The sequence below is a fragment of the Pocillopora damicornis genome, chromosome 2, assembly GCF_964200805.1.
Source record: "Pocillopora damicornis chromosome 2, jaPocDami1.2, whole genome shotgun sequence".
Classification (NCBI taxonomy): Eukaryota; Metazoa; Cnidaria; class Anthozoa; order Scleractinia; family Pocilloporidae; genus Pocillopora; species Pocillopora damicornis.
This window is the reverse complement of record NC_142671.1, coordinates 29,069,861-29,094,956: the sequence shown is the minus strand read 5'-3', so window position 1 is coordinate 29,094,956 and position 25,096 is coordinate 29,069,861. Positions and strand designations below refer to the sequence as shown.

At 37.0% G+C, this 25,096-nt stretch overlaps 1 protein-coding gene across 1 annotated transcript in view; it reads right to left on the bottom strand.

Moving 5' to 3' along the window:
• LOC149050711 (uncharacterized) overlaps positions 1-21,030 on the bottom strand; it is a 42,265-nt gene extending 21,235 nt beyond the window's left edge. The window contains exons 1-11 of the mRNA XM_089193098.1: positions 20,997-21,030; positions 19,622-19,954; positions 19,288-19,536; positions 17,210-17,333; positions 16,263-16,334; positions 14,961-15,032; positions 13,830-13,913; positions 12,181-12,264; positions 8,192-8,275; positions 4,042-4,113; positions 3,577-3,648 (exon numbers count right to left, since the gene is read on the bottom strand). Of these exons, the coding sequence (XP_089049224.1) occupies positions 3,577-3,648; positions 4,042-4,113; positions 8,192-8,275; positions 12,181-12,264; positions 13,830-13,913; positions 14,961-15,032; positions 16,263-16,334; positions 17,210-17,333; positions 19,288-19,536; positions 19,622-19,954; positions 20,997-21,030 (1,280 nt within the window). The remainder of the gene's footprint in view (positions 1-3,576; positions 3,649-4,041; positions 4,114-8,191; positions 8,276-12,180; positions 12,265-13,829; positions 13,914-14,960; positions 15,033-16,262; positions 16,335-17,209; positions 17,334-19,287; positions 19,537-19,621; positions 19,955-20,996) is intronic.
• Between the last annotated feature and the right edge of the window lie 4,066 nt (positions 21,031-25,096).

The following is a 25,096-nucleotide window of genomic DNA, read 5'->3' as shown; positions in this document are numbered from 1 at the left end:
CATTTAACAGCAACAAAGCGAATCCTCAGATATCTGAAAGCAACTGCATATCTCGGATTGAGATACAAATGCTGATAGAAATTTCATTGGTTACTCAGATGCAAATTGGGCGGGTGATATGGATAACCGGTTTTCCACTTCAGGAAACGTGTTCTCACTGGCTGGTGGGGCAGTAATTTGGCTAAGCTAAAAGTAGGCTACCGTCGCATTGTCGACAACAGAAGCAGAGTATGTAGCACCCAGTACGGCCACTCAGGAAGCAGTCTGACTTCGAAGGTTGTTGGCAGACATGGGAGAACCTCCAGAGGGACCAACTGAAATATATGAAGACAACCAAGGGGCTATTTCGATAGCTAAGAGTCCCGTGGGCCATGCCAGGACCAAGCACATCGATATACGTTACCACTTCGTTCGCAAAAGAGTACAAGACGGAGCGATCGCTTTGAAATATATTGGTACACACGAGATGATTGCTGTCATCCTTACGAAACCTTTGCCTAAGCATCGCTTTGAGAAACTTGTTACTAAGCTGGGCATGAAGACTGTCAAATAAGCAACGTCAAAAGTGGGAGTGTTGTTATTATGTATATTATGATTTGACCGTTGTCATTTGAATTTGATATATTTCACAGGAATTATTCATTTGACTTATGATTGGTCCAGGTGTTTCTTTTCCTTTTGTTATTCAAACTTTTATTTTTTAAAATTAGCATACATATTTTTTTTCTCTCTGTGTTGTAACCGTCTTTCTCATTTGAGCGGAATAAGAGTTTGTTTGTTTGCATTTCATTAATTCTTCTTCGTCCTCTTTACCAGTGATAAGCCCAAGTTCCTGTGATCTTGAATCATTTCGCACTCATTCCCAAACGATTTCCTTCTTCACAGAGTCATTTTCCACCAGGTCTTTCGTTAAGCTAAGTACATAACTAGTTTGCTCGTCGGTAATCTTCCTCCAAAATCGTGAGGAATCAGATTGTAGGGAGAAGGCGTTGACTGGACCAAATACATCACCCTCGAGCCTATTCAAGGAAAGAGAGCTACTAACCTTCTCTGTGCTTGTCATCTTCTCACTGGGAAGTGAGATGTCCTTTCTTTGTTCCGCGCTTATTCGCCAGAGCTTTAAGACGATTGCTTTGAATGAATGCACTTTCAGCAAGTTTGTTGTCGACACTTTTTCATTTAGTTCACCCTCATATAGCCCCAGTTGCAATGTCTTCTTGGAATAGTTGTTGAAGTTTTTCCTCTTCCTCCTTTGTACATGAGGTAAGCTTCTCTTCTTTCGCGTGAGTCTCAAATCAGTCTCAGATACTATTTCATGGACGCGGTAGTAGTCTGCTTGCGTTCGTGTCATGTGTTGTGCCAGGGCAGCTAAATGTTCCTGCTCGTCGGGCATGCATGTGTGCATTTCAGTAGCGAGGGATTTCCTGACTATTGTTGCGCACATCCTTCCTTTTGTCGCTATACCTTCTCGCTGGCAAGTTCTGTAAACAGAAGTAGACACTTGCGGCGACGTTAAGGGTATGCCATTACTAGACACGAATACCTGCTCGACCTTTGGATCCAAGGTAGTATTTTGACTTCTTACAGTTCTTAGGTACATCTCTATTAGCTTGTACAAGTCATCGTAGAGCCAGACGACTGCTGCACCATACACTCCAGCCGTTTTATGATCATTTACCAGTATCCTGTATCGTGCTGGGTCTTCAACTGTTCCAGGATAATAGACAGCCTCCTGAAACTCACTTATCTTTATATCTTCAAGTTTCTTACGACATATATGAAATTATTCGGTTTCCGATTTTTAAACAGAATCTAAAATCGATACCATTACCACCCTGTCGATCGGTAACAGGCTGGGACTCCGAAAACTAGTCTAATTGATGTGTTGAAAAAGCTTAATTGAGATTTATTGTTGCATGAGAGTACATTTTGCACGAAATCCATAGAAAATCGCGATGAAATACATATCTGGGTAGTAACGTAATTGCAACCGTAAGAAATACTCCCTGTGCGTATTTGCTGCAGTGGAAAATATGTACCTTTGCGTAACAAATACCCACTCCGTATTTGCTATTGTAGCAAATACCCACTCATAGGAGCAAATACCCACCCTCCGAATTTGTTACCGTAGCAAGTATTAGCTTACGTAGCAAATACCCACTCATCGTAGCAAATGAACACATCAATCTAACTCTCTCTCTTTCCCTTTTAAATCCCTTTGGATTCCTTTAAAAACTGGTATCGAAATGAAATTTGTGGTAGCAAATTACGAGTTATTAAACGGGTTGAAACGCGGTCTAAAAACTGTTTGTAAGTTAAAAATCCTTCACCAGAAGCAACTTTGAAAGTAAAAACGTGAGGTACTTGTTCACATTTATATTAAATTAAATTTACTATCTGAAATCCCCAAAACAATTTAGTCGTTTTTAGACCCCAAGCGATGTTTTGAGTTCTACGATCTACTATAAATATACTTTAGGCAAGTCAGTTGAGATTTGGACTTTTTATTGTCAGTTGCACAACAAAAAAACTGAGGGAATTATATGGCATGAATAAATGCAGCATTAAATCTCTTGTGTCTGAATAGTGTCTCATTTGACTTTAGTTTTTCGGTGTGAGAACGACAAGATTTGCACACGCCGTTGCAGCAAACAAACAAGCAGACTCTCACAACTTCAAAACATACATTTAAAAATGGTGACACTGACTCTCTTTGTCACCTAAAACTAAACAGCGATAAATCTACGTGGATTAATCGCCAATGGAAGTGTATAATACTCTCCTTAAGTTCACTGATTGTTTTTATGAAAACATCGTCATGATAATCATGTTGCAAAGATTGCTTGGAAGCCCTTTAAATTACCTTTATCTTTACGCAAATAAAACTGTTTGGGTGAAGCCTATCTCTTTAATTTGCATCACCTCTTTTTTCTATACTATCTACTCGGCAAAATTTTTTTCAGTTTATGGCCGGGAGAATCTTGCCGTAAATACAGTCCTAAATCATTCGGGGTCTTTTTTTGAAGAATTCGTTTAACTCTTTGAAAACAATGTTATTCACCAGCCTGGGTGGGTCCGTATTATTTATATTACAGAAATTAACTATTATGTTTAGTAAACTGAACGAATTGCCGATTCACTTAACGATAAATGCACCCGAATTCAAATGAATTTCCCATCACAAAATTTTCGTGTCGTTACTGGGCTCTGATAACAACTGCTCCTGGGGCTAAAAAATTGCTGAAATTCTAAGATAAGGTGACAAAAAGTCTGTTTTAACTTGTATTTACCTGGATGCCTGGTCTTTGCCTTCCCTACCCACCCTCGATACAAGGTTGAGTTTGATTTTGAGGCCAGTTTCTAGTCTTAGCATGGCTGGTGGTGGGGTTTTTGAGGAGGGAGGGAGGGGGGGGGGGGAATTAGATGGTGTTTTGTTGCTCGCCTTTTTTCTTTCGCAACCGATTGTACTTTTTTCATCTGCTAGTAGTGGAATTCTGCGTTAAACTGTTTCGGGCCCTCGACTCACTCGTGTGGATGTTTCAGTGATGAATAAAGATTATGTTGGTCAGTACTTACACTCTATCGAGATAAAAAAGGTGGCTGAAAACTTTTGGGGGTAAGTCCTGTAACTGATTATGGGATAAGTCCCTGTCAACAAGAAAGAATCAGAACAGATAGTTAGATGTGCGCTTTTAGATGAAGTTTAAAACTCCACATAACTCCTAGCGGGAGAAAGTCTTGTTTTATTTCATTTTAAGCGCCCCTCCCCCCGTAATAAGCCGCCTACCCCAATTCCTCCTTCACACTTTCTTAAATACAAAGAAAATCTGTTTCTTTGCCACTTTATCTATAATTTTTTTAAATTTAACTTGATTATTAAATTGCTTGATTAGGTTGGACAGGTTTGAAGGAGTTTTATTGCTAGCTAGCCACAAACTTTTTTTCCACCGATAGTTGTTGAGGTGGTTGAATTCTGAACGAGACTTTTTCGATTGTGGATATTGCAGTTGTAAATAAAGATTTATGTTGGTTGGTACTTACAGTCTGACGAGCCTCGAAAGCTCTCTGAAAATTTCTGAGGGTAAGTCCTGCAACTGATTATGGGATAAGTCCCTGTCAATAAGAAATCATCACATCAAATATTAGAACTACGCTATTAGATAAAACCTATAACTCCATATAACTCCTTGCCAAAGAAAGTCTCGTTTTGCTACGTTTCAAGCGCCCCTCGAGTAAGCCATTGCCCCCTTCCTCCTTCTTTTTCTCAGATATGAAGAGAACCTGTTTCTATTGCAACTTTACCTATAACTCTTTAACCTTCAATTACAGCTTAAGCGCCCTCCCTCCAATTAAGCGCCCCTCCTTTCAGCCGAAATTCGAAATTAGCGCCCGGGCGATTATTCAAGGAAAAGCGTTGAATAAAGTCGGTTACTTAGGTTTGACTGAAGGGATTCCTTATTGAAAATCAAGACGGACTCGTTTTGCAATTGGTCAAGATAAAATTATTTGACGCAAATATTACATTTACAAATAATTCAAGACGTCTCTGAATTTTCAGATTAACGGAGATTTTGATGTCATCGAGCAGAATGTGGATCAACCGGCTTTTATCTATACACCTTTCCCCTCCCCCCTAACGCACGACTGTTCTACATAGCTGTGCAAATAAGTAATTTGACACTTTCCTTGGGGTCATCTTCAATTTCACAAGCCACCTCCTCGTCCGTTAGAAATGTTATTTTCGCCACTTTCGATATTGTGATTACAAGCCTATCGATATTGCTTTTGTTTTCTACAAATTTTCAAATAAACTGAAACTTTTCAGACATATTGGTCTGTTGATTTGTGTTTACTCTCTGGTACGTGGGTTGTTATGTTAATCTATAGATAAATATACCCAACGTACAAAACTGATTCTGATTGGTCCTTGCGAGTTCGGTATTATCATAGCGCGACATATCCGCGCAGTCGGCATCGTGAAGAATTTTGTCGTCTAGGAGGAAAAAATTCTGTTTTTCTGCCATTAGGCCTGCAGAAATAACCAACGAGTTCATTATGGAAATTTTCGACAAAACGGATGATTCCAAAGGCATGAGGCTGATCGTTGTAAAACTAAATCCAAACTCCAATGTTTAATTTCAATTTCCTTAGCGCAACAAAGTAACTCACAAACAGCAAACAGCATTAGATGTTGGTACAAAAACTGTCCCGTTGTTAATTTGATCAGAGAAATAGGACAAAGAGAAAAATCTCCAAACTCTTAAAAGAAAACTGCGGTAGTACTCAGGTAATTTGAACTACATGTTAGCCCGGAACCGAGTATTCAGATCGTCACAAATGCCACATCATGTGGCCACGGACACTCGTACAGGTTATATGAGGCAAATTGTCGTCATTTTTCTGGGACATTTTATGGCATCTCAGAAATGCTCCAATGTTTGACATCAGAGGTTTTTGCCAGCAGTGAAATAGTAACCAAACGAGTTTCCAATACACTTTTAACCTTTCAATGGGATTCATTCCACAGAAATAAAAGTCCCAACTATTCACCAAAGCTCCTTGATCGCATGAAACGAAACACTCGGCGTATTCCTTGGCCTAGCAGTAAGAAGTCGCCATGTAGTTTACATCGACGGTCAAACGGCGGGAACTAAACCCTTCAATGAAAACAACACATCGCTTACTGTCAAACGTTTTCAAGGTGTTTCAGATCTCACTATTTTTACTGGTCGTCATAAACAGTCCTGGACCTCGAGTAATCTTTGGATTTGCGGATTGGAAAGCCACTCTTCATGTGTCCTATTTTACCTACTATAAAGTAATTCTTGTTTTTATTATCCTTCAAATATTTTCTACGCGCTGGAAAAATTTTTAACGAACAGCATATCGTTTGCTGCATGGGATGTTTACTTTTCGGTATTCTCTGGTGAGACTTGATTTGAAGACGTGACGCGTTCCGAGATTAATTTTCTTGGTCAATTCCGACCCCATGATGCTGTTTCAATGCTTCAGCTTTTCTCAAGGCAAGTTAAGTTTGGAATATTTTACCCTCTATTCTTTTCACATTTCGGCGTGGAAATTTAGTTCAGCCTAACTGCAATGACCGGAAGACCAGTCTTTCCACGCAAGACCTCGCTATCATGTCAATTTTAATTCATGATGTCAAAACAAAATGGCCACTCGCTGAAGAAAATGCGGTCCAATCCAATAATAATAATAATAATAATAATAATAATAATAACAAAAGAAGTTTAATTCCACTACCATCGCAGTTAATCTAAATTACATTACTATCAGATTGTGGGAGAAAAAGAGCTCCTTACAAACAATAGTCCTTGACTCTTTTCGTATATTCCTAGGCATTCAGTCATGAGAGTCAGCTGAACAAATGACCTCCTTATGTAGGGACCAGAGTTTCCAATGGTCTAAGTACAAATAATGGCTGGGTGGGTCGCCTCAAGTCGAAGTGAATTACCCTGACGACCACAAATAATTGACAGAGCCTTCCACACCGCTCACTCAGTCATGAACGGAGTCCAATGAGAACTCAAAAATAAGTTAATGGAATAACTTCCTACACCATTAACTAAAGTTAGTATATACGTACTAAGGGAATAGTGCTTTTCGCGCACGTTGATTGGCTAGTTCAGATATGAATTAGCAACAACTACTCACCTCCACTTTGGTGAATAATTGTTAAGGCCGTCCAACTATTAGGGTCGAATAATTATTAAGCTTAAGATCACTTCTTTTCTTTACAAGGACTTTCAAGTTCCGGCTTAGCATGCGTAGCTAGAGATTTTACGAGAAAATTAATTTGACGGAGCTAGGAGAGGGATGCTAATCAGACAAAAATATAAGTAGTTCCTTCACTTGCAGTTCGACCGCTCGTTTACTGGCCCAGTTACGGCTTACTCTGCAAAAAACTATTAGAGCCATCACCTTAACCAAATCCTTTCTCATGCCCGCCTTCATGTGCGGAAATCCCTAAAGATGTTGGGGCTTTAATAGCGTCTGATTGGATTGATTCTAGATTTACATTCTTCCAGGAAATATGCAGGCAAATTAAACTCCTGTTAAGTCTCTCCTGACTCGTTCCAAGTCCAATTGCTGCTCATTATTGGTGTCAAGAAATAATTGACTGATATTTTCCCTTTGTCGTTAGTCAGTCAGCTCAGAGGTAATTCCTTCGCCCTGCCCCCTCACCCCCTCGAAGTAAGACTCTTAGGTTAAGCGCTTGCATGATCAGTTTCGTCTCCATTCCGCCACCGAGCGCGACAATCTTACTGTCTAAGTGGCTATTTATCTTGAGCATCCAGTCATGACGCTCGACCAAAGGCGTTCACGAAGTCACATTATTTCTGTCAGTGACGCCGCACTTTCCACAAGCTATACTGCCTGGTGTATGTTATGGAAATCATTGAGGAACAAAAGTTGGGGTCACATGATGAGCCGCAATAGCCATGAGAGAGTTAAATTATGATAAAAAAAAGTATCAATTTTGCTAAAGGTAACTTTAGAATCAAGAGTACGATACCAAGCTGGTGTGAACTTTCAAAATCTGAGTGAAATGGTCTAAGCCGCTGTTAATTTAAATCAAAAGACCCTGTATTATGACAGACGGATCAAAATGAACCAAAAGAGACTAATGAACAGTTAAAAATTTGGAAATCAAACGATATATAACACGGAGCTGACCAATTAAAGGGTCGAGCTTTAGTTATTCAAATAACACGTGATTATGCATGTGCTTGATTCCGTTTGATGACTAACGCCCACGTTTATAAAACGTTTTTCTCAGATGACATTATTTCTTTCAACAATCTCATTTACCTGGCGGATCACGCTCAGTGACAGGTAAATTTTCACGGTGTCCTCACCTTTATCGTATGCACGATGAAAGAGATGCTAGTTTTTTTTTTTTTTTTCTCATGACAGAAAGAAATGATGGTTTCTAATTTCGCAGACTTAGATCTACGTCGCTTGATGGTTTTCACCAAGCATGTACGGCCCCCTCGCTGTCATTTCTGTATGCAACACCTCATGGGTTTGGAAGGAGTCAGCTCAGCATCTATGCACCCTTTCTTCCTCCCATTTCATCCCGACACTTACCTGGGCAAGTTACAGACTTTGATCTACTTTTGGTCCCTGTAAACAATTATACAATCAAAGTTCAACAGTCTTTACTTACAGCGTCAAAGTTGAAAAAAAGGACCAGTAAATTCCGCCAAAAACTTCTGGAGATAGATCCTTTAATTGGTTGTGAGACAAGTCCCTATAATCAATAATAACAACAACAAAATGTAAGCTGCGAACCATAGGATAACGTTCCGCATAATGAATAAAAGTGTTTGATTATTTCTTGATATGATTTGACTGGTTGGGGCTATTTTTATATCATGGAATATATCTTCATTGACTAAAATTTTACTTGGCTTTAACCGCACTGAGGCTGTTTACCTTTGTAAACTTATCCTGAGACTGAATAATATTGTTTATTTGGTATTTTCTGAAGGTGGTAACATCTGCTAATCTAACTAAAAGTAACAATTTCAAAATCACGAGACGGACGACCTTCAATTAGTTGGGTGGAGTTGAAATGACATCTTAAACTTAGGGAAGTACAAAAAAGAATATTAAATCAACTGTGCGTGCTATCCTTTGACCTCCGAACGGTCCTTCATTCAAACATTTCAAGCTATAGAACAAAATCCTTCATGTCAAAATTATATCAAACTGCGCAAAGTGCAGTACAAATATGGCGCGAATAGAGCACAAGTTAATTACAAATATCCTGCGATATAATACAGTTGGTTATTATGTACTGTAAAAAAAAAGTGAGCTGTTTTTGAACTATCCGCTTTACTTTTCCCGCCTTATGAAAAATGAGCAGAAACACTTGGCAGAAAAAAGTTAGGTAATAAATAACTTATTAGACATTTTGGTGTGTAGTATTTTTAGTATTTTTACTCGTTGCGCATGAAAAGATATATGCACGTCCCATCTATTACCGGACGGGCGATTTCACGGGCGAATTAAACACGAAAAACGGCAAGGTAAAAGTTTAACCTTTTACCTGAAAAAATGGCCTTCTACCTGATTTATTTATCACAACGTAACAACAGTTTTGGGAAGACAGTGAAAGCACGCATGACTGGTACAGAGGTCAATCACAATGTCGCAACGCAACAATAACTAAGTAGTCTCACGAATCAGCTCTAAGCTGATTTGAACAACGTGTTTGCTGATCACAGCTGGTTTTAGCAGATTTATAGCCATTTGCAAAAGGCTTCTTGTTCTTTGAATGAAACGCCCCGGTTGCATTCTTTGCATGCCTCACAAGCGTTCGCGTGATTCTAAATACTCCTGTAGTACAACGTAAATGAAGATATTCGCGCTCCCCGTTCCTACACCCATAGCCTGATTCGCATTGAGAGCGAAGTTATCCGCCCAGCTCTCTCCTCCAATACTACGGATCGATACGAGTCGTCGTACCCCTCACTAGGGAGACAAACCTTTTTTCATCTCATACCACTGAGCCCTGATGGTGGTGTGTCCATTCGTACGAGTCGTATGAATATTTTTACGGAAACCATGGAAACGAAACGAGTCGTAAGGCTGTGCTGTCTATCCACGAATGTCATTAGGGAGATTTTTTCACAAAAGTGGCCCTTGTTCTAAAAACAACGCGTGAAGTGCGCAAACAACAACTCTATTCCTCTTTGTTCTAAAAAAAAGGCCTGCTCGCAGTGCACAAACAATCACTGCATTTCTCGTCTTGGAAAAAAGCACTACGCAAAATGGACCAAATAATTTCCATTAGGAATGGTGCTTTCGAAGCCCTTTGGGCTGAAGGGTTCTTTCTGACTTTCATTGGCGATGTTCATAAATCATTTTATTATAAACAAAAAAGGGCACCTATAATTTGTTATAAATTGCAACTTCTACAGAACTTTGTGAAAGGAAAAGCATAGACATTTCTTTTGTTATCAAAAGTAATGTGAATTCTGTTTCAATACAATACAATATTAATGAGCGGACAAATTCGACGCACGCGTCGGAACACCGAATACATGCAACGTGACCGTTGAAACCAAAAATGGTAGGAGTTTTTGCAACTATCTTCATGGCTAAAAATTCAGATCTTAGATAAAGGCGCTGATTGGAAACACTACATCAACGACATAATCCCTCTCTCTCGAACACAGCCAACATAAGAGATGGGGATATACTCAAAAGTTTCCCTTCTAATAACATACATGGAAAAATTACTCAATTCTGATTGGTTAAGATAAATGCAGTTTTCAGGTAATTTAGTGCAGAAGAGAGTTAATTCAGTGCAGAAGAGGGTTAATTCAGTGCAAAGAAAGTGACAAATCAGACATTCTGATTGGCCAGTAATCAAAGAAACTCACAGATAGCTAATCAAATGCGAGCCTTGGATGTCAGAACCAAATTTGAAAATTTGAAAATTTGCGAGCGAAACGATGGCCGGCGTTTTAGGTAGGTTTTCTTTCGCCACCGCAGCTGAAAGACAGCTCAAACAACGGAAACACTGTAAAAGGCTCTGCATTCTGGTTGTCGATTTGGAAAAAGCGGTGTTTAGAGAAGAGAATTGCCAAGGAAATCGAAAATTATGAGCCGACCCAGCTTAACACTTTTCTCGAGCGATCCAACGCCGAAATTAAAAACAAACATGGTTAAACCTGGGAAATGACGATTCCATTTCATCGAAAGTGATTCGGACACAGCCTGAACAATTCCTTGAACTGTTTAGCCGGACTTTGAATTATTTTGCGCCTTAAAGATGTGAAGATATCATTGCATATTATCACGGTTTTGATCGTACGCGCTTGTTTCGAGCGAACGCACGGTTTGAATAAATTATTCTTGCATCTGATACACGCGCTTTGCTTATGCTTAATTATGATAGGCCATCTCGTATTTTTTCATGTATATTATTAACACGTAATCACATGATTTTTCTCTAGCAATTTGGAATAAACAAGCGCTACCTTGTTAATTATTCAAAGACCACAAAAAAATTTACTCGTGCTTATTTATTCCAAATTGCATTCGAAATCATGTGATTACCTAGACAAACATGCTGATGAACGAACTAGAGTTGAGCTATCGATGTAACAGTGGCTAACACTGTAAAAAGATGGTTTCGTGCTTAGTTTCAAAATCTATATATCACAAAAGCTGATTCGGACAGTTTTTCTTTTTTCAAAATTTCGATAAAAAGCTCCCCACAGACTTGTTCTGTCGATTGGAATCATTCGTACGCGGCATTTTGCAAAAAACTTTCTCTCGGTTTGAAAGAAACCTTGATACAACGTGCTGATTGATTCACGTATTTTGCAAAAAAAGCAAGTGTTCGAAGCGACCGAAAATAAGTCACGATGGCTCTTCCTCAAAAACAAACTCGTGTTAACGAATAATGTTGAGTCAGTCCGTAGTAATTGATATGAATTATAATCCAGATTAAAAGGAATATCTGCATAGTGCATAACAAAGTCTATAATTAAAAAAAACTCCAGATACGATTTAAATAATGTGCAACTATATTTAACATTATCGGATATATCTTCATTGGCCTCAGTAAAATTTAAGGAGTGGCTTAATCATTCCATTATCCTAGGGCCGAATAGCATTGTTTATTTAGCACTTTCTGAGGTTGATACTATCTGCACATCCAAGTAGAGGTAATGATTCAAAACCATGAGGGATAATTTTTCTATTATTTTGCTGGAATGAACATGAAATCTAAAATTTGAACAAGTAATAAACAGATTGTTAAAATAAACTTTAAGTGCCATCCTTTCACCCCTGCATGGTTCATCATTCAAACATCTGAAGCTGTTTACCCATTTGAAATGTCTCATAAAGATGTATCCTTTCAACCCCTCTTGAAACAACTTCCAACACCTACTTTGAGGAACCCTCAGGGGCAATCATTTTTACTGATTAAATAGTAACAACACGGCGAATAAATTATTTCGTTACCGTCAGCTATAATACAAACTTTGTGAGACAAGAGGCTTCATGTGATCTTATTAAGCAGTTATTGGGTGTTTGGTTCCATAGTTAACCAAATTCAATTTCAATTAATAAATTTACGATTTTTCATTTTGCTTTTCATTTAACGTTTATTTGCAGTACAGGAGTCTTACTTACAGCGTCAACGTCCCCCCTGGGGAAACCTTAATGCCAGTGAACACCCCTGATGGTAAATCCTGTAACTGGTTTTTGGACAAGTCCCTGGAATAAATAAGTCATTTTAACGCAGTGTAAACTCTGCTGTCTGCGATATGTATGTTTTCCTACATCTTGAAAGCTCCCGATACTTTTCAAAATAATAGCATTAACATTTTATTTGCCTCACATTAGTGGATAATAAGATCAAGTTACTCTACCCTTGACATCCTAATGCAAAATAACATTGTTCGATTAATCTGCCAACATTTCACACCATCTGGTTTTCTGAGCAGTGGTACAAATTTTAAAGATAGCGGATACTGTGATCAGATAATTGAATTAAATAACTAATCGCTAATTGATTAGCAATTTGGAGTAAACAAGTACTACCTTGTTAATTTTTTCAAAGACCACAAAAAAATTTTTACTCGTGCTTATTTATTCCAAATTGCATTCGAGATTATGTGATTGCCTAGACAAACATGCTGATGAACGAAATAGAGTTGAGCTATCGATTTAACAGTGGCTGACAGTGTAAAAAGATGGTTTCGTGCTTCGTTTTAAAATTAAGATATCACAACAGCTGATTCAGACAGTTTTTCTATTTTAAAATTTCGTCAGAAAGCTCCACTAGAGACGTGCTCTGTCGATTAGAATCGTTCGTACGCGGCATTTCGCAAAAACTTTCTATCGGTTTGAAAGAAACCTTGACACAAAGTGCCGATTGATTCACGTATTTTGCAAAAAAAGCAAGTGTTCGAAGCGACCGAAAATAAGTCACGATGGCTCTTCCTCAAAAACAACCTTGTGTTGAAGAATAATGTTGAGTCAGTCCGAAGTAACTTATATGAATTATGATCTAGATTAAAAGGAATATCTGCATGGTGCATGACAAAGTATATTGTTAAAAAAACTCTCGGTACGATTTAAATAATGTGCAACTATTTTTAACGTTATCGGATATATCTCACTGAAAAATTTAACCCGGCCTTGCTAATATTCCATTATTCTAAGGCCGAATAGCATTGTTTATTCGGCATTATCTGAGGTTGATACTATCTAGATTACTTGGCTGGAATGAAAATCTAATCTAAGATTTGAAGAAGTAATAAACAGATTGTTAAAATAAACTTTATGTGCTATCCTCTGGCCCCTGCATGGTCCAACATTCAAACATCTGAAGCTTTTTACCGATTTAAAATGTCTCATGAGGATTAACGTCGCTCGTGATCATACTAGATTCATTGGTTATTCATTTATTAAATTGAATTGAACTCGCTTATTGATAAACTTAACGAAATATTTGAAATCATCTTACAAAGATGTATTCTTTCAACTCCCTGGACAAAAATTTCAACAGTTACTTTAAGCAACCCTTGGGCTAAATGTTTTCTACTAATTAAAAAGTAACGATACGGCGGAAAAACTGTTTCGTTACCGTTAGCTGTAATACAAACTTTGTGAAACCAGAGGCTTTGTGTGATCATACTAAACAGTTATGGACGGTTAGAAAGCGGTGGCTCGAGCTATTGGATGTTTGGTTCCATAGTTAACCAAATTCAATTTTAATTTATTGATTTCCGATTTTTTGTTTTGCTTTTCATTTGCAGTATAGGAGTCTTACTTACAGTGTCAACATCCCTCGGAGGGAAACCTTGATGCCAGCGAACACTCCTTGCGTTAAATTCTGTAACTGGTTGTTGGACAAGATCCTGGAACAAATGAGTCATTTCAACGAAGTGTGAACTCTGCTGTCGGCGGCATGTGTGTTTTCCCAACTACATCTTGAAAGCACCCGATACTTTTTCAAAATAATAACAACGTTTGTATTTGACTCACGTTAATGGATAATTAGATCAAGTTGTTACTCTACCCTTAAGAGATTCTCGTGCAAAATAACATCGTTCAATTAATCTGCCAACATTTCAAGAGAAACCATCTGGTTTTCTAGGCAGTGGTACAAATTTTAAAAGATGGCGAAAACTTTGATCAGATTAATTGCTTGTCGATGATTAAAACTCGCATATTGAAAGAAATGGAGGACTCATTTTAAATCACTTGTTGTTATATTCATTTAATCTCGCTGGTGATAGGACCAGCCTGCTTTACACCTGGTGGACAACACGAACAAAAATTAATGTACTGGAAGGTCTCTGTCTCTTTGTAATTTTATGCACTTGCATGTCAGTGGTGGATTCCTGGTTAAATCTCTCGCCTTTGTATACTTTTGTGTCATAGGCTTGTGTTGCACTTGGAAAGAGTTTTCCATGATGTGTTGTCTGGGTGGATAAAATCTGTCGTTGGGGGACATTCCAAGTGCGACCCTTACTTTTGCAATTAAAAAAAAAAATCTTTTCCAATCGGCGAAAACATCAAAATCACTGTAAAGTGCTTGGGTGGTGCAAGCAGATATTGGAAAAGTCGAGTTAAATAAAAGAAATCACAGGGATGATTGTCAACGACTTTCAGTCGTGAACTTTGTCGATTTAAAACACGATAAATTTGAAAAAACACGAGGAATTTCTTAGATCTTCGCGCTTTCGATATGGATGGTCTTTAATTTGTAGTGCTCCCTCACAGCTTGATGTGTTATTTTTTGCAAGTCATGGAAACTCTCCGCAACAGGACACATGATTACGATATCATTTCTTCCGGGCAGGAAACATACACTGTAATTTCTGATCTACTGTAGTTCTCATTTTTACGTGGTCAAAAAATCATTAATGAATGTTCGTAAGCTGAAGAAACGTCCTCCTTACAGATGTTCCAGCCTTGAGTTGTTACTAAAGGCCCCCGCTGGCAACTTCTGCAACTTGTTCTTGGACAGGTCCCTAGGAACAAATTAACAAATAAAGTACCTATTTATAAAGGGAGTAAGTTTCTAAAGAAACTGTGGTGCTACGTCGGTGGAAGAGTATAACAGGGTAATTTGGTACTATTAACTGATTTAACAATGTAAATTGGCGATTTGCTCTGACCAAGGGCTAACGCTTGAAACCGCGGCTTTGAAACTAATTACGGTGCCCAATTCACGTTAACAAATCAGTTAATAATACCAAATTACCTAATTACCTTATTTACTCCACTGTTAACCAGAATTACATAGCTTACAAAAAAAAGTATGGACTTGCACTGTCCGTATGGTGCTTGTTAATTTGAGCTTCACGCAAAAATTAACTCGCTGAGTTCTTCCTTTAACTTCAAAACATTTGTCAATTTCATAATGGCTGATCTACAGAAATGTAGATTCATCAAGATTATCCTTATGCCATTCACCTTCTCAATGGAGCAGTGACCATTTAAACAAGATAACTTTTATCAACTAATAGATCAGTACACCTCCCAACAATTTAGTTTGAACTTTTCAACCAATTCCACATCTGAGGAATATCCGTGGCAATTATTGCTTAAAAGGTTTGAACAGTTTTTTTGGCTCAAAAACTTACCATAGCAACACTACAGTCTAATGCAGTGTCATCCAGTTTTAGCTTCCCTTGTCTTTCACTCAAAAACGAGTGCGGTGAACCCAAGATTTAATTATTCAGCACCAGTAAGCACATTATGACTTAGCTCTTGGAAACTTTTTAAAATATTAGGGGAATAAATTTGGACCCACCTTAAATTATCGATAAGGCTTTTTTTTTTTTTCAAACTCTCAGCAAAAACCTACCACCTTATACGCTGATTGCAATTTAACATGAAAAAACTTGTTACCCAAACTTGGTTATGAATGAGAAGCACATACAGTTAAAGTTACGACTGTTTTTAAAATAACGGATAGTAAAAATGGTGAACTTCTGCGGCATGGAAAGAAAATATTCAATACTCAAACCGAGCAAAGAAATAAATACTCTGATATTGATGGTCCGACATAGATATCTTATCAAAGTTTACTCACCACTCAGAAATTACAGAATTTAATTTAGCTAATTTGCGAAATTCATGCATTTTGATTTGCGAAACGCACCCAAAGCACCTCGCTGAATGAAACATTATTTTCCATCAGTTATTCTCCAATACATCGGAATACAAAAGAATTTGACCATATCAATATGACTTACAGTTTTAGCAGATTAGAATTTCTACTGAAAACTTCCTTCGGCAAGTGCTTCAGTTTGTTGTTTGAGAGCGTGCTGCAACAAAAGATAAAGTCAATTTTAACTCAAATTGTAAAAGGATAATCAAAAGCTAGCAGTAAAACCATCATCTGTTTTTTACCGAGTGAGCGTCAAAAAAAAAAAAAAAAAAACCAGCAGAAAACCTGTCGATCGAAAGTAAGACTGGGTCAATATCTCAAACTCTTGCGTAAATCTGACTGAAAATTAACCTATACAACATTTCCAAATGTACTGAAAATGCATTCATTGGTTTCTTTACATTCTAATTAGTTACAGAAGTATAAAAATCTAACAATTTTTACATATGCTAAGTACATCAGTTGGCTCTTCTTTCTTTTCGACAATCCGAATGAAGATAGGAAGGGAAATCTCCCGACGCATCTGGTTCAACAGTTATGGAATGTAATTCTTCTTATTTCTTATGAAATTTCTTGTAAAATTACGGAAGACCATAAAATGATTTTGTCTTTAGTATACCTTCTCGTACTTTAGGCAATCATTGTGCCACTTCCAAATTCGAACAAAAGCCAAATTTGAGGCTTAATTTTATACATGAAAAAATTACGTGCGTCTGATTGGCTAAAAACGATTGCATTTTTCATATAAATTCTAAATAGCGCGCGTGCTGCCAAAATTTCGTTCTTCTTGACGCTCTGTGGTGAGTTTTTCGTATGTAAATCATTAACATGACTAACAGGTAACGACGTGATTTCGAGTGCAGTGTGGTGTAAATAAGCACACATGTAAATCTGTCAAAGACTACACATTGTACTCGCCGTAGGGACTCCTTCAATTTTGTTGTCTTTAAAAATTTGTTAGTGCTTATTAACACCAAATTGTACTCGAAATCATGTCGTTACCTAAAATTATATAATGTATTAACTACTTACAGTTTTCCTGTGGCTCGGGGAATTTTCTTTGGAATGAACTTAAGCTGTTTCGTTCCACAATCGGCCGATACTAAGCTCCTCATGTTACCTTTAAGGACTTTGCATTGGCACTGTTGAGGGCACTCTGACAAACAAAACAGGCGTCCATTAAAATTTGATATTTTAATCAGATCTGTTTTCAATTGTTCCTTTGTATTCAAAGATATTATCAAATGAAAGCTACTGAATAAAATCGATGATGGCACATTACAAAGTATATTATCAGTTTAGCTAAGCATTGTTCAAAATCATCCAAAACTAAAATGCTCCCTCATCGAAATGGAAGAATGCTAGCCACATAGAAGCCCGCTTATAACGTAATAAGTATTTACAAAACGTAAAATTGTTTGGCTGAGAAAGAAATGAAAAATTCCACAAAAACCGGAAAGCTGCGAAGATAGTCATTCAACAATGATTCATTCTTGCCCAGTAATTTGAGGGAGAATTTTCTCTTTAACCTTTAATAGAGGGAGGTGGGTTTGAGATTTACGCGTGCGCCAATCAATGGAGTTTTGGTCTGAGGATACTAGTTTGATGCAACCGCCGTTAAAAATTGGAAATTGTAGAATTTGGGCCAATTTTTGGTTCGCGAAAAATTGTAAAATATTTGAAGACGCTTTAGTGCGACACGGCCCATTAGTTCTCAATTTCAAATAGATCCAAATAGACCGACCGACTAATCCTCTATTTCCTTATGTGACGTATACGGGGGGCGACTTTAAGATGGCTATCCTAACCGAAAAACGGCTCTCACTTTTCTAAATACTGATTTTAGTTGTATTCATTGCCTCTTACATGGTCGAAGTAATGGGAAATGACTTCAGCTTAGCAATGGTTACCGTCAACTAATCACTTTTGAATGATAATTGACAGCAGATGTTTGCATCACTTTCTGGTTACTACGTTTGAGCTAGTTGATTATTTATCCACTCTGAACGATTTTGCGATTCCCCAGCTTCAGATAATCAATAGTTTGAACAGCAAAGTTTTTGATGGCATCACAGCAAGAATCGTTAAATGCGGATCGATTGCAGGCAGTATTATTTTCAACACGCTTTGTCACGTGAGAAAGGGAATTCAGTTCGCCATTTTAAATGTTATTTGGATTAGTTTCTCAACGTGATCAACCGATAACAAAAAAAATCTATATTCAACAATTCAATTTTTTTTCTTTTTTTAAACGTTTATAAATATCAATTAATAATGGTCAGAAATCGATGAAAAGCAAGGAATAAGAAAGCTATGTGCAATACATTATTTGAGACCTGGTTTGATTTTTTCCAACGTGAAGAAAGATCAAGGTATGATAAATTTCTTTGACAGATATTAAATGTAACAAAGCCGCACTAGGGAGTTCTTCCTAATTGGTCTATCATTCCCTTTCGTAATGGTAACAGATTGCATATCTGACTTCAAGTACAATTCCAAACTCGAGACCATTTCTATTCCTTCTGTGTCTGCTAAGTTTAATACAACGGCTGCTACAACTTCGTCTTCTCAAGACTTCTTTCACAAATGCTTGTAAGAAAAACATTGCACCAGAATGTATTAATCTGCTTAGAGCAAGGCGGGCGTAATCTATTTGTGACAAGATGGTGACTTAGACAAGAAAATCAACGTTGTTTGTTGAAAGAAAAAAATAGTGGCTACTAAACAGACGCAATTCTTGTAAACTAGTTGTCTCGTTGTTATGGTGCTTTGAATGGACGCCGCTCTTTCCGACGCAGCGTTTTTCCATATCCTTGCTCTTACATGTGGCGCTTATTTTTGAGCAGCGGTCAATCGAGTCAATAATGTTTTTAAAATTGAAGCAAAAGCATGAAAACTAATATTTTAATAAATTGAAAAATAGAAGCTTAGTTATTTTGTGTTTTACTTCGTAGATATGACTTTTCAGGTTACCCTTGAATAAAACTATCGACGGTTTTATTCTGAAACCAAAAATTCCTAAAACTGACTCAAGACAAAGAGTAAGGTTTACCAAAAGCACACACAACAACTGAGATCCCCTTGAAGTAAAGATGTAACTTGAGACTTACTCTCGACGATAAGATTGATGTTTTTCCTCTTCAACTGGCCATGGTCGTCCACTTCGCAGCTGTAAGTTGTACTTCTTTCTTCTTCAGTGACGTAGATTTGAAGTCGCACGCTAGTGCTGTTTTGCACAACAGCGCCATTCTTTCTCCAAACAATGCGAGGAGCTGGTCGACCTTCCGCCGGGCACCACAAAGATGACGATTGGTTGAGGACAAACTGAGTCTTTGCGACGTTTCTTAGGTTAGTGGGAACTAAGCACAAACATAAGAAGACATATCATCCAGAATAAATTATACCATTAGGAAAATCAGGACATTTTAACCAAAGAATACTTACCTGTTGCACCTGGTGCTTTTCCCTCATAATATCTGGGATAAAATAGCCGGTATCTATGGTTAGATGAAAACCTTAACCACGTGTTCTGTCCACTGGAACGTAGCGTAAAGTGAGGAACGTATCTTCCACAAAATACACCCAAAAGATTTCCAGACTGATTATACCCATCACGGATCTCAAGATATTCCTCATCTGCACAAGGTGCTCCAGGTGAGTCACGGTGTATCCATAGCCCCAATCGTATTTCCATGTATTGCCCTTTTTCCACTTGAAGACGCTGGGTTGAACCAAAGTCTGGGATATCACGGGAGTATACTTCTGCGATTATTGCAACTGACAAAGAAAATAATTTCACAGAGGAATAACTATACATAATTTGCACAAGTAATTCATTAATGACTGTCCATCTCGTTTTTTTAAGCCTCCGTTATCGTGTGCGTAAACGATAATGAAACCCATGATAGACTCTGAGATTAAGTTTATAGGAAAATTTTCCCTGTACTCTTCTGGTAAACCTGTAAAATGAGAAGTATTTATTCTTAATAAATCAGTGAGCATGTCAAACTCCTACTTCAGTAATTAACAACTGATCGGTCACGCTGTGCTACAAGAGTCAAATGTCCCTGGTCGTCTATGTGGTAAGCATGGATTGTACACATAATCTTTGCGCAAATTACAATGTTCTCGTTAAGAACTATTATGAATGGCAAGTGGCTAGGCTTGGATAGCTTCCGTTCGCATAATAGTTTAAACTGCACGACTGTAATCCTCATCGGTAAAATTGCATAATTTACTCGAAATATTACCACGATTCTTAAATTACGCTTTTAATTACCCTCGGTGGCCAAAAAAAAAACGTTCATTCGGATTGTACCTATTTTCACAAATACGGATGGTAACCTTGGCCTAATATGTAACACTAATTATAACTAATTTATGGAGCGTATAGATTCCTCGAACTTAGCACAATAACATATCTTTACTGAGTCGTAATTATCAAAATGGAGGAGCTGCTAAAAGGCACTAACACCATAAGAAAACGAGAAATTATCAAGGTATACAATAAAAGATTTGTGTTTAGAGCCAATGAATTTCTCTGAACCTTCCTACAACTGTTCTGCGTATAAGTAATGTTACTGATTTCCCTTACTTCTGCCCACATTTTTACGTGAACTTGCTGACAGAATACTTGCCTCAAATATTACTTATTTTTAACCATTCTGCCGATAAAATTGATCTAAGCTTACCCTCAGTAGGTCAGAGTAATCTTTGGGTTAAAATTTTGTCACAAATTTTCTCACAACCAAAACTACTCAATGATGTCTCATGCTCGCTCGTGAAAACTACACGTCTTAAACAAGCGCAACCGACTTACCCAAAACAAAAGTGAAAGTCCACATGTTAGACATTTTTCCTACAAAGAAAAGCAAATGAGAATAAAAATAAATTCAAATCTATCTTATCTGTGAGCCTCTACTCGGCACCTCAGCATATCTATACGTTGTAAACATTGCGATTCAGTATCATCATCGGCTTCGACCTCATTTTCTTTGTCTCGTGATTGAACCACAATATTTATTCCTTAACGACTAAGCGTTCCCCGGCCACTGTACGTGCCTATTTCACACAGTGAATGTTTTTACCATTTCACTATTGTATTTAACTTAAAATGTTACGTGCAGGTTAGTTAATACTCCTGCAATAAACATTGTTCAATTCAAATTTTTAATGCTGTTTCCAAACATTTCTTTTAATCAAGAGACTTATAGCAATATCCGCCATATTTCCATTGACTGCTATTTTATCATTGCGTCACACCTATCCCAATTCTAGTAATATTCCATACAGTGTTCTTTGTGAAAAAGTTGCGTTGGCAAATAAAATAAAAATTTATCTTCGTCAAAAGTTTATTAAGGAGTTAATTACTCATATAACGACGCAAAGCGTTATGTTCTCTTATCCTCATGTTTTTTTTCCCTTTAATTTTTCTCCGGCAGAGCAGCATAAGACTCTAATTAAATTAATTTATAACACAAAAAGAGCTACAAGATTACCTGAATAGTGTTTGTTTTTTTCTCCGCAAGAGTGTTTTTATGCTGCAGTCGCACTTACCAAAACAACAAATATTTTATTCACGTATACATCAATAAAACCCTAACAGATGTCTCAAGCTGGTGGGGTTGTACGTAAGTTGCTAAAGTGGAGGCTTGACATATATTTATCTCACGTCGCCTCTGAAGAAAGGTTTATCAACGTGTTTAAAGCTGAGGGGGAAAAAAAAGATAAAAACAAAGACAGTGTTCGCACTAGTTGTGGCAAAATGATAACGTAAGTTATTTTTCAGAGGAGAAAATCTTTCACAAAATGAAGTCAGCCTCTGGCCCCTCTAGTCATTTCCTCTTTGTTTAATAATTAGCATTTCAAATGTCTCATTCTTATTTTGGAAAGGAAGTTTTAACACCCGCCAATATTTCATTCTAATCTGTGAATCAAAACATTTATACCTTCAACTTTGTAAACTGAAAATCGATTACAAGACTCGGTGTCTTAAGCTAAGCACTGTTCATGCAAGACTAGCCTTTAATTTAATTGTAAATTATATTAATGAAACAGTAATATTATATCAAAAACAGATTCGGTAAACAAGCTTGTTGTCCTCTTTCCAAGAACTAACAATATGAAAAATAGTTTTAGTTATAGCCGCGCAACCCTTTGGAATAGCTTAATTACCCTGTATAAAATTAGAGATTCTGGTTTATTAAACCAATTTAAACGCGGCATTCATGGAAATCAGGTTTTTAAGTGGCACATTGTTGTAAGTTAATATGATGTTAGGATAAGGATTTTTAGGTTCTTAGGACATTAGTCATTGTATTGGAATTTTTTGTACCTGATGAATATTTTTTACCGTGTATAAATAATGATTAAATAAATAAATAAAGAAATAAATAAAGTAGATGAGGAAAAAAAAGGAACGAAATAAATGACACTAATGACAACGAAAAACGTTTTAACCTTAACGAGAGCGAATTCAAAGATAACACAATGAAAAAGCATGTTAACAATGTTATATATTATTCTTTTGTGCCTCTGTGTATTCACGTGCTCGTCTGTATTTTAACCCCTGTTTATTAGTCCTGTTGTCCCAGTAAAGTTGCTGAAACTTGTTATTAGGCTACCTAATCTAAATCTATATTGAAGAAAATAAGCACCCGAGCACCATTTGTTATAATTGAAGATCGGCTCATAAAAACCCGCGCGGAATCTAAACGCGCGCAATTTAATTATTTCCTAATTGAAAATTCAAATCACAAAAAAAGTGATCAACATTTAATGACAACAAAATATACAGGATATGTATACACAAATCATTAACTGGTCTTATGTAATTTTCAAGGGTTTCGCATATGGTGCAGAGAATCCAGCTCTCATCTTCATCTTAATTTATCGCTCTCTCAATTCGTACAAATTCCTAAGGATATATCTCGTGCGGTTGTCAAAAGTTGACTTGTTGAAAATTGGAATGAAATGAGAACGTCTGAGTCTTGAAATTTAATGCCCCTTTTCTAAATTTGACTTTTGAAATCGCGAGAATAGAACCCCGCAAAATATCGTCTCCCCAAAATCGCAAAATTAAGTACCCGCGAAATTTTAATAAGACTTAACTGTGATCAATAAGTTAAAGGTACCCGCTAAATGAGTCAAGAAAAAGCTCATTGAATCGTCAATTTTCTTTCTTAATTTGCGTGAATAGTTTAAGGGATTGTGGAAGATGTCACTGAAACACTCAGATATTTTGTTGCACTTCCTCTTGTACCGAAAAACTTGACGCAGGATTGAGTTATTATTGTTCGCCCAACTTTCTCATTTTTTGATCAGCTAAACAGGACATTTCATACAAAAGCTGAACGCAAGGAAAGTGAATGAGAAACTTTAGAAGGAATTTTTTGTCTCAGCCGGTTATTTTGCTCCTAGTTTGACTGGTGTCAGGGCTCTCTGAGCTGTTCTTCCCTTATCTCATTAGAAATATTAGTAAATTGTGAATCTTTCCCAAAATGCCACAGTGTTATATGTAAAACGAGACCATCTCAGTCATGAGAGGACGCGCGGACATACTACAAAGACACAAAGAAAGTGAGAGAAGCTCTGCCATAAGCAGCAGAGACTTGAGAATTTTAATCAGAACTTTCCGAGGGCGGGGGGAGGCGATAAATGGTAAATTTGGTGGTAAATTTGAACTTTCTTCCGTTTATTTTGTAATGCCTCGCTTTTACCTTTATTCATTTCACTATATAAATAATAATATAATAATATTACATAATAAACCACCGAATATCATAAAAGTGGACTTCTGTTTGCTGCTAAAAAATGTCATGCGATTGTCTCCCGGCCCTCTATTGAGGTATTATGATGCATGCTTAGACAACGTCGCCAAATTTCCCAACGCAAAAATAATTCTATTTTCAAATCAGTTGACAAAAAAAGCCCACACAGATGTTTAAAGCTGTGCAAGTAATAAACGTAAAGGCTATCTCATTTTAAATTCACTTTGGGTATTTTATAGATCCATAACGCTTTTTAAAATTTACTTATTTGGGCTAAAATAATTAAGTCTGTAAGACCAGGATTAAATAACTCAAATACCTACTTGATGCCATAGAAAAGAATGATAAGAAAGTTGAACATTTAGACATTTCAAAGAACATAAAAAAAAAAAAATCCAACCCAGTCATCAGTTTGCAGCCACAGTAAATAATCACTGCGGCTATGATATATAATGCACGTCTCCATTCAGCATCATCTAAATTAAACTCAGATATATTGTTATTTTTCATTTTTCATCATGATTGAACAGTTCAGTTTGTTGTTAACTAATCCTCCAAGTTCGTTGATACTACCGGGCGGCCGTTATCCTTAGAATTAAATATTCAAAACTGTAGTGAACAAAATGAGACAATCATCTCTTACTTCCATATGTTTAGTTAGGATTTGAATAACAAAGGGATTTAATTTTTCCATCATAATCTTATCTTTGGGAAAAACCTTTCAAAGATGTCAACGAAGCATGTTATTTTATTTTTCTGTTGATTTGCCTATTGCAAAAAAAACGTTCAATGGTTTATTCTATTACATTTCCTAGACTAAAGAAACAAAAGCTGACGCTGGTATTCCTGCACAGTAAATACTTATGTGTAAGGAAGATAAAATTCAGCTACTTCAATATATGTAAACAAAGTGTCTTCAAGATAATTTATTGTGTGAGAATTTTGTTGTTTTGTGTAAAAATTAATTGCACTTTCACTTCAAAATAAAGGGAGTAAAGTAAAAGTGAGAGGATGTGCTCATACCATCAGACATATCCCTCTCCCCTGAAAATTACACTCAGTTAAATTTAGTATGAGCCAGAAGAACCATGCAACCAGAATTCCACTGGTCTCCGAGGCCTGATGCAACTTAAAGCGCAGTAGAACCTTA